The 10,144-nt window shown below is 35.0% G+C and overlaps 2 protein-coding genes and 1 long non-coding RNA gene across 3 annotated transcripts; all 3 read right to left on the bottom strand.

Annotated features, from left to right (window-relative positions):
* Positions 1-5,168: 5,168 nt before the first annotated feature.
* On the bottom strand, positions 5,169-6,191 carry LOC107808529 (uncharacterized). The gene is made up of 2 exons (XM_016633064.1): positions 5,588-6,191; positions 5,169-5,473 (listed from the first exon to the last, which is right to left on the bottom strand). The coding sequence occupies exons 1-2, from the start codon at positions 6,189-6,191 to the stop codon at positions 5,169-5,171; spliced, it is 909 nt and encodes a 302-aa protein (XP_016488550.1).
* A 10-nt stretch (positions 6,192-6,201) lies between these two features.
* LOC142174627 (uncharacterized) lies at positions 6,202-6,549 on the bottom strand. The gene has a single exon (XM_075240459.1). It carries the CDS (start codon positions 6,547-6,549, stop codon positions 6,202-6,204), a length of 348 nt encoding a protein of 115 aa, XP_075096560.1.
* A 1,345-nt stretch (positions 6,550-7,894) lies between these two features.
* LOC107808527 (uncharacterized) lies at positions 7,895-9,626 on the bottom strand. The gene is made up of 2 exons (XR_001653156.2): positions 9,488-9,626; positions 7,895-8,348 (listed from the first exon to the last, which is right to left on the bottom strand). It is a non-coding gene; the product is annotated as an uncharacterized LOC107808527 (long non-coding RNA).
* Between the last annotated feature and the right edge of the window lie 518 nt (positions 9,627-10,144).

Here is a 10,144-nt window from a genome sequence, read left to right on the forward strand (position 1 = left end):
ACAAAATATGAAATCCCATCCAACCACGAGTCCAACCATACAAAATTTACCAAAATCCGACAACAATTCGGCTTCCAAATCTAGAATTTTCGTTTTTGAAAGGTTTACAATTTTCTCCAATTTCTTCCATTTGATTCACTAATTCATGATTAAAATAACTATGGAATCATTAAATATAATTACTTTTAGATATAGAACACTTACCCCAATCCATATGGTGAAAATCGCTTCAATCCGAGCTCCATAGCTCAAAAAAATGGGAATTTTCGATGGTACTGTTCATACGTTTCCGAAACACTCCCGAGCCCTCGAGGCTCCTAACCAAATATATACACTAACTCAACAACATCCTACGAACTTAACCGTGTGATCAAATCGCCAAAATAACGTCATATACCATGAATTAAGCTTTAAAATCTAAGAATTCTTTCAAATTTCATAAAACATCAAATTTTTCATTTTGAGTCCGAAACACGTCAAACGACATCCGTTTTCAACCAAACGTTACATAAAGTGCTTAAACCATATATAAGACATGTACCGGGCACCGGAACTAAAATACGGGCCCGATATAATCACTTTCTAATCAAATTTCATTTTCATTTTCCTTAAATATTTTCCGAAAATAATTTTACTCAAAACTTCATTTCTCGGGCCTGGGACCTCGAAATTCGATGATTCTTGTTCCTATGAGTCACAAATAATGATACGAACATAGCCCTTTAGTCTAAACTCAATTCGGAGCTCATTTGCTCAGTTCAATACCCATATCACTCGTTAAACAATTAACTCATGTTTCGTGCCAAAAACCCAATCGCGACTCAATGAAATTAGACCAAACTTTCTAGATCAGTCCTATAATTCATTATCAAAATTCCAGAAGTCTTGAAATCAAATTTCAATCTCTAGAACTAAAAATGGACTTTTGGATCATTACATGCTTATGCTCAAAACGACAAAATCTTCCAAAAACTCTTCCAAAACTTATCCGAGCCTCATGGGACCCCGACCAAAAATGGCAACATAATTCATAATATCATTCAAACCTGCTCCAATCATCAAAACACCTCAAACAACATCAAATTACCCAAAACTCATCGAATTCAAGCCCAAGTTTCCAAAAACTTCCGAAATACTCTTTCGATCAAAAAACCGACCAAACGATGTACGAATAACCCGAAATTTTGCACACACATCACAAATGACATAATGAAGCTACAACAACTCTCAAAATTCCATTCTGACTACTATATCAAAATCTCGCCTATCAACCGGAATTCGCCGAAATACTAACTTCGCCAATTCAAGCCTAATTCTACACCGCACCTCCAAAACCAATTCCGATCACACTCCTAAGTCACAAATCACCTAACGGAGCTAATCAAATTATAAAAATTCCAATCCGAGATCAAATACACATAAGTCAAATTTTGGTCAAACCTTTCAAATTTCAAGCTTCAACTGAGAACTGTTCTTCCAAATTCATTCTGATTAACCTGAAACCCAACACCAATGATTTACATAAGCCATAATACACCATATGGGGCAAGTAATGCCCAAGAACTGGCCATCGAAGTGCAAAATCTCAAAACGACCGGTCGGGTCGTTACATCTTTTGATAAAGAAAATACCCTTTTTCAAATTGAAGTACAATATCGAATGAATTATTACCTTTAATATGAGAAATAAATAAATCAAAAAATAGAAGAAATTCCTTTTTAAGTAAAGTACAACCTCAACGGTTTAAAAAAAAATTAGCTGAGAAATCAATTGAGTTAAAAATATAACAATTGTTGAAATTTAAAGTATTCAATATATATAAAACAATAGGGCGAGGTATTATCAACACGATGAATTCCTACACAAAGGATCACAACCGTAAAGGAAATCTAAACCATCAAAACACTTGAATTGATAACAACAATTACAACGGAGATAAAATAATCACAGAAGGAGTACACCTCAATGTATAGATAACAACCGGGGATCTCCAAGGATACCGTCCTGTAGTCCCAAATGTAAATACTCGGGGATCTCTCAGTATCCTCCGTATATGAGCTAGGGATCTCTTGGTATCCCGAGGATCTCTTAGTATCCTCAATATATGTGCTGGGGATCTCTTGGTACCCTCAATATGAATGCTAGGGATCTCTTGGTATCCCGAGGATCTCTTGGTATCCTCAATATATATGCTAGGGATCTCTTGGTATCCCGAGGATCTCTTGGTATCCTCAATATATGTGCAGGGATCTCTTGGTATCCCGAGGATCTCTTGGTATCCTCAATATATGTGTAGGGGGATCTCCCGGGAATCTAACCCGTAGTCCCAAAGTAAATGTGCATGGGGAATCTCCCGAGAATCTAACCCGTAGTCCCAAAGTAAATGTACTGGGGTAATCTCTCGGGAATCTAACCCGTAGTCCCAAAGTAAACAAACAAGGGGGAACTACCGGAATCCCACATCCGTAGTCCCAAAATAAATACACAACGCAACCAATAGAATCAACAGTTACATCACAACAGAAGGATCAAACATCACCGCAATACAGATAACAACAACAATGACAATAACACAGGTACGACAAGTAAATCAACTCTGGGGCTGTAAATCATGAGAAAATGGTAGAACCAACTAAAAGGAATAAGAACAGAAAAAAATACTGGCATAAAGGAAAGGTTCAATAACGGGAAACTAACACGTAGCAACAATCCCACAATATACAAATCAATAATAAGGAAATCAACACGAATCAAGTAGTTATGAAAATATAACATCACAATAGGAGGCAAAACTCTTCAGTTAAGTCAAATAGGAGCCACATTAATCAAAGTATAAAGACTCACGGGCATGCTTGATACCAACGTCTAAATACTCGTCACCATGCCTATACATCGTACTCGACAAATAACATATAACATTTATGACACAACTCCTAATTCCTCAAGCTAAGGTTAGACCAAACACTTACCTCGATCCGGCTCAATAATAAATCCGAAACCACGTTCTTGCTATGCGTATCCGACTCCAAATGGCCCAAATCTATTCAATTAAATTGCATAACGTATAAAACACTTCAAGTAACTCATTCTACAATTAAGTTCTAAGCTAATATGTGAAATCAAGTAAAATGACCAAAATGCCCCTCTGGCCCATATCTTGGAATCGGATAAAAATTTACAAAACTGAATACCCATTCCGATACGAGTTCACCCATACAAATATTATCCAATTCGATACCATTTGGCCCTTCAAATCATCATTTTACATTTTGGAAAGAATTCACAATTTTGTTCCCAAATTCCATCCCAAATCACGAATTAAATGATGAATTTTATGATAGATTCATGTATTCTAGTCAAATCCGAGTTAGAATCACTTACCCTGATGAATTTCTTGAAAAACCTTCGAAAAATCGCCAAAATCCGAGCTCTCTAGGTCAAAATATCAAATAAAACCCAAAACCTCGTATTTATAGAGTACCCCACGGATTCCACCTATGCGGTCCATGCAAAACCAGTGCGGTCCGCGCAAAAACGAATGTTGTTCGCGGTGGATTTGATTGCAGTGACAGTCTTTGGTTTTTTGGCCATAAGTTTCTCTATAGGTATCCAAATGTCTATTATAATATGTTTCTGAAAACTAGATTCAAGGACTACAACTTTCGTTTTTGAATCATCCCCAAGTTCCTTGTAAATCAAAATATATAAGCTTCCGAAGTTGGACCGACGACCTGCGGATCTTCATGACCTCGGACCGCGGTCACTTTCCCGCGCCCAGCGCAAAAATGACCGCGCCCAGCACTAAAATTTCTGCCCCATCCATTTTCTAAGTTCCGGAATGTCTGTACTCGCTCAAAACTCACCCGAAACACACCCGAGGCCCTCAGACCTCAACCCAAACTTACAAACACCTCCCATAACATCATTAACACCTAGTTGAGCTTTCAAATCACCCAAAACAACATTAAAACACCAAATCAACTTCGAATTCAAGCTTAAGAACTTAGAAATTTCAAATTCCACGAACAACGCCGAAACCTATCAAATCAAGTCCGATTGACCCCAAATTTTGCACACAAGTCAAAATGACATAATGGAGCTATTACAACTTCTTGAGTCGGATTTTGATCTCGATATCAAAAAGTCAACTCCTCAGTCAAATTTCCAAGTTTCGACTTCTCATTTTCGCCATTTCAAGCCTAATTAAACTACAAACTTCCAAAAGAATTTTTCGGGCATGCTCCTACTCCAAAATTACCATACGGAGCTATTGGAATCATCAAAAATCCATTTCGGAATTTGTTTACTCTTATTTCACCTTCCGGTCAATTTATTTCAACTTAAGCTCTCTTCTTGGAGACTAATTGTCTCAATTCCTTTCAAAACCTTTCCGAACCTAAACCAATTTCCCCGACAAGTTACATAAGAACCGTGAAGCATGAATTTAGAAGTATAGGGGGAAACGAGGTTGTACTTATTCAAAATGACTGGCCGGGTCGTTACAACAACCTAACCTTTTAAGTACATGTTCCACAAACAAGACGTGTGTTCTTGTGTTTAAACTGTATGTTCAACTTTCTTTAGTTCAATAGGCGCTATACAATAACATGTAAAAGATTCACAGAAAAGCCTTTTGAATAATTTCATCGTAAACTATATTGATGTAGAATGATCGTCATCACTATCTGGGTTTGGAGGCCGAATTAATATCTTGAGACAATTGGAAGCTTTTGCTCTCGACAATGCAACGTAAAGCTGGCCATGCGAAAATACTGGTTCTCGTAAATATATACTAACAAAATCTAATGTTTAACCTTGTGATTTATTTATAGTCATAGCAAAACAAAGTCTTACTATAAATTGTGTTCTTTTAAACTGCACTGAGGATTTTTCATCTTCTGATGACATCAATGGTATTCTCGAAATAAACACATGTGTATTTTTAAAGTCACCGGTTGCAATTTTTGCGCTTATAACATGTGTTTTAAAATCACAACATGTCAATCTTGTGCCATTGCACAAACCTTCACAAGGATTCAAATTTCGTAATAATATAATTGGACAATTTTCTTTCAAAGTTAATCTATAAGGAGGTAAACCAGCAGGATTTAAAGAATGCAAAAAATCTTTATACTGACTTTGATTATTCGATTCACATGTTTCATCAATTACAACGAATGTTTAGCTTCTTTTGGAAATTTGTCTATAAGCATATCATTTATTTCATTTACAAAATTATTTTTCGTCGTCAAAATAACACGGGAAGTTACAGAAGATGCATCACAGAAGAAAGCATGCATGTTAGGAAATGTTGTTTCAGATAATGCATTCAAAGATTCCCGTTCAGTAGTATAAGGGACAATAAATGATTTTGGAATTTCAATTTTGTTTTCAGAAGTAAGAGGTTCTTTTCCATTTCCTATTCTCATCAAATATTCAGAAAAGGCTGGATCAGTTTTTGCACGCATGTTTTCTGACAGTTGCAATTTTTCAAGTCAGGGCCAAATGTCAGAATATAATAAACTCTCATGAATAAAATCCTCTCTTTTTCCGTTTCGAACTACTAGTAGAATTTGTCTAAAATCACCACCAAAGACAACAACTTTACCACCAAAAAGCACATTAGTATTCAAGAGATCTTTCAAAAGTAAATCAAAAGTTTCAATCATTTTCTTTTTTGCCATCGATACTTCATCCCATACAATTAATTTTGCATCTCGAATCAAACAGGCAAGTGAACTTTGTTTGCTAATATTGCAACTAAAATTTTCATCAATGTCAATGGAAATTTTAAAACGGGAATGAGCTGTACGACCACCTGGAAGAATTGAAGCCGCAACTCCAGAGGTTGCTGTTGCTAGAGAAATAAATCCTTTAGATCGCACAGTAGCTAATAAGGCACGATATAAAAAAAATTTACCTGTTCCTCCAGGACTGTCAACAAAAAAAGCTCCCAGTCTGTTCGAAGATATTCTGTCTATAATCACATTGTATGTCATCTGTTGTTCATGGTTCAACTTTTGTCGTAGTAATAGCTCTTCTTCGGTAACGATTATGTTTCTTTCGAAGAATATTTCTCTTTCTTCTTTGGTAGCCTTTGAAGCCTTGAAATTTTCAGCGATAAGTTTATACTCATTAATGTTATGTCCCATCGAATGTAAGATGTCATTGAGACATGTGGTAAACGACATTTTTTAAATTCTATAGTATACATAAAAGCTGCAACTTCTCCAAAGATATTTCTTTTAATATATCGGTTTTTAGTTCTTCTATCTTTGCCCTAAAAACTCGACTAATTAAATCAGGTCTGTTCTGTGCTTCGTCAGTTGGTAGCAAGTGCTCTTTTATCTCGGGCCAAGATGGGTTACAAGTCATCGTTATGAATAGATCAGGTTTTCCAAATTGTTGTACCAAAGAAATAGCATCCATGTAGCGTCGATGCATGTCTCTTGGTCCGCCTATAAAAGTAACAGGAAGGAATATTTGTTTTCCTATATTTGAAGCGTCTCTTTCTCCAAGTCTTAAAATATCAATGAGTCCTTGTAGCATTTCTATCCTAAAGAGATCTGGGTTGAATGAAAAAAGTCTAATCTCTGTGTTTCAAGTTTTATGTGTTCATCTACTGAATATTGCTGAAATAATCTTCCAGAATGTAAAGTTTCATTTGTTTCATCTTCTCTCATTTGGAATTTATAACAGTAATATTCACGAACAGAGATATTATCTCTTTTTCGTTTTCCTTTTTAAAGATTTTGAGCTTTCATGTCAAGATATCCATCAACAGAATACATATTTCTAATACTTGGTAATTCTTCGTGTTCACAAAAGGCTCGACGTTTAGAAGTATCTTTTGGTTGTATAATTTTTTTAATGCCACAGTTCCATCCACTTTGACCATATGGAAACAATAGTGGATATTGTAGCGGATCATAACATCCGTAATAGTAGTTCACTATTTGAGATCTATTGCTATGAGTGTAGATTCGAATATGAGGTGCAGAACTAACTTCGGTGGTTTCTTTTTCAACCCATATCCCTGCAACTTCTGATGTAGTAGGAAGATTGTATACACGTTGATCCAAACCTGAGTCAGATTTAAGTGCAATATTGTAGTTCGATAGATTTGGAACATCTATTAGGGATTTTAAGAAAATAGAGTATGGATTAATTCTCAGTATGTTCATTAGTTTTTTGACTATTGATTCATGCATTTTCTTAGAGCAAGCCATTATGTTAGATAATTCGTTATCGTTGTCATAGAAGTATAGTTGTAGATTTTTTGCTATTCCACTCGGAGGCAGCAAATCATTTATAAAATGGTACATCTTTCCATGAACTCTAAATATATAAATACCACAATTTCTTTTTGCTAATTCTTTATCATAATTTACACCAAGTGATGTAAATGAAAACATATTATTGTATGTTCTGATATATGTTCGAAAATTTTTACATTCTTCAGTAGTCCCTAAATATAAATTTTGTAGTTCAGCAGGCATCTCATGTGAAACTAACTTGATCGAACCATTGTTACAGTAGAATCCAGGTGGTTCATATTCAAATTTTTTTGTACCACAAAATTTACAGTTAGGAACAGTCTTCAAGGGAACATAATCAGATTGTAACTGACCTACGTATGTATAACTCTTTTTTTTGAGTTATAACCTGTATATTTAAGTATTATTAGCATAAAATTACCAATTAAGTAATATACAACAGTATCATAATAAAAGATTGGTGCAAACATTTTTTCCCAACCATTGTTGAGCTCATACTACTACTTTCATTAGATGCATGTGACGTTGACCCTAACGCCAAAAAGTAATAAATTATGAATAAATAAAGACATTATGTAAAAATCAACATTGCATCCTTGATACTTACCTACTTCAAATGAGTATAAGGGATAATTTATAATCTTTCGCTTGTAAAATGTAACTTCCAAAGCATCAACGTGACGCTCGTTGGCTAATAGGGGAAACACAACACATATTTACCGTCATTCAATTATACTCACATGCAAAAAGCGTGAAGGGACATTTCTAAAAAAATAAAATAACAAAGGATGTATTCTAACCTATTTTTAAAACAGAAGAAGAGCTCCTAAGAGGAACATTTTGTTGCTGAAACTCAGTTGCAGCTGGAGTAGCGCCAGGAAAGGCAACTTTCTCAGAAAGACTACTCCTTTTTAACTCTTGTCTTTTTGTTCGTCGTTGTAGTAACAATGCTTCTTCGTTTTTCTGCAGATATTACTTTGTACGTTTCATGTCGCCTAAGTTTCATCTCAGCTTCTGATTTTGCGAAGCAACGATGTTTTTTTTTGTTCAGAACCCATTATTCCTACAAAACTACAATTATAGAAATTAAATCACACGAAGTAAATAGAAATAGTTTGCTGGCAGAGGTAACATCTGAAGCAAATAGCATCAGATTAATAAAAAGTACTACTCAGACTCAAATATATGTGACTTTTATTTTCTGACCACTATATACAAGAAAAATTATAACAACATCTAATGGTTGTTTAATTCAACATGTAGATACTCCTCAATCACGAGAACTACAATAGCTATAAATGGAGCAACTTATACAACTCAATTGCAAGAGTATATTCACTATGTTTCTTTAAAAGGAAAATGATATTAATCAATTCTTGTACAAAGTATTCACTATGTTTCTTTAAGAGGGAAATTATATTAATCAATACATCTACAAAGTGAATCTTCAATGTCAATTTTACTGGTAATAAGATTGTTGTCACCAACTATACAATATTTAAAATATTAACTCAGTCAAAATTATTTTTGACTTATTCCTGATATCTTGGAAATATACTTGTCAAGAGAAGCTGAATCAAGAACTTCCAAGTCAATTTTCTGTCCTACTTTTGCGACATAACTTAGCAGAGCACATAAACTGAAGAAAATAAATATTACAAACCTTTTAATACGCCCCATCTCAAATTACTACTCTGCACTCTTAGTTTTCCTAAACAGCGTTCACTTTCTTTTAAGAAGAAGTTCTCCTACTCAAGAAAATGAAAGTACAAAGCAGTTGGATGGGACCCATTTTCTCTATGCAGTACAAGACATTTTCAGAAATCAAAACCAAACGAAGTTATTTGGTTTCAAAATCAATTTTTGGGTTTTGGAAACACAAAGATACGAAAATAAATTTGTTCCTCTCTGAACCAAAACCAAGAAAAAACCCTTTTCTTGATCAATTTAGCATAAACTTCAGCCATTGCCCCTTAGTATATCTCAGGCACTAAAGAAGTACATGAAATCCCTAACTCAAAATGCAACCAAAGAGAATAACAGACAGGAACATGTATAACAAATCCAGTAAAAATCCCGATTAAAGAATTTTGTCAAACACCTTGAGAACAGAATTTATTCGCTATTCAGGGGAAAACACAAATACCTACAATATTATCAAGGATTATAACAAAATCAATTCAAAAAACACAAGCTGAGAAGAAAATTACCCAGTAGAAAATAGCAATAGATCAGGGGGGAGGAGAAAGAGAGCACAAATATAAAGCAAAGAGACGTTTGAAGAGGAGGGCTTTGCAGATAAACTTGGAAAGTGTTGGATATAGCAAGAGAAATCAAACGGTGAATTGATAGCTATTAAAATTGGGCTGCACGTGTTGGGCTGCGGGTAAACCGACAATGATCGATAACTGATTAACCGATAACCGATAACTAATATCTTATCGGTTTGGTTATCGGTTTATCATATTTGTAAACTGATATGCTAAATCGATAATATTCATTGTCGCACCTCCTTTTTACCGCGCCCGCGGGGCGCGTGGGGAGTTTTCTCCAATTTAAGGACAGTCGAAACGGGATTTATTTAATTATTTCAGAGTCGCCACCTGGGAATTTTAAGGCGTCCCAAGTCACCGGTTTTAATCCCTGAATCGAGGAGAATATGACTCTGTTATTTATTCTGCGAACCAGAAATCCTGAGTAAGGAATTCTGTTAATCCGGAAGAAGGTGTTAGGCATTTCCGAATTCCGTGGTTCCAGCACGGTCGCTCAACTGTTTTTATTATTGGCTTAATTATCTTGATTTTACTAAATACGTTTTTATTGCATGATTTTACTACCGCTTTTACTTATTGTTTATGACGAATTAC

The sequence above is a fragment of the Nicotiana tabacum genome, chromosome 20, assembly GCF_000715075.1.
Source record: "Nicotiana tabacum cultivar K326 chromosome 20, ASM71507v2, whole genome shotgun sequence".
In the NCBI taxonomy this organism is placed as follows: Eukaryota; Viridiplantae; Streptophyta; class Magnoliopsida; order Solanales; family Solanaceae; genus Nicotiana; species Nicotiana tabacum.

Coding starts and splice junctions, on each gene's coding strand:
- LOC107808529 (XM_016633064.1), bottom strand. CDS start 6,191: ATGTCGTTTACCACATGTCTCAATGACATCTTACATTCGATGGGACAT. Junction 5,474..5,587: donor TAAAGTTGTTGTCTTTGGTG/GTGATTTTAGAC, acceptor TGCAACTGTCAG/AAAACATGCGTGCAAAAACT.
- LOC142174627 (XM_075240459.1), bottom strand. CDS start 6,549: ATGCTACAAGGACTCATTGATATTTTAAGACTTGGAGAAAGAGACGCT.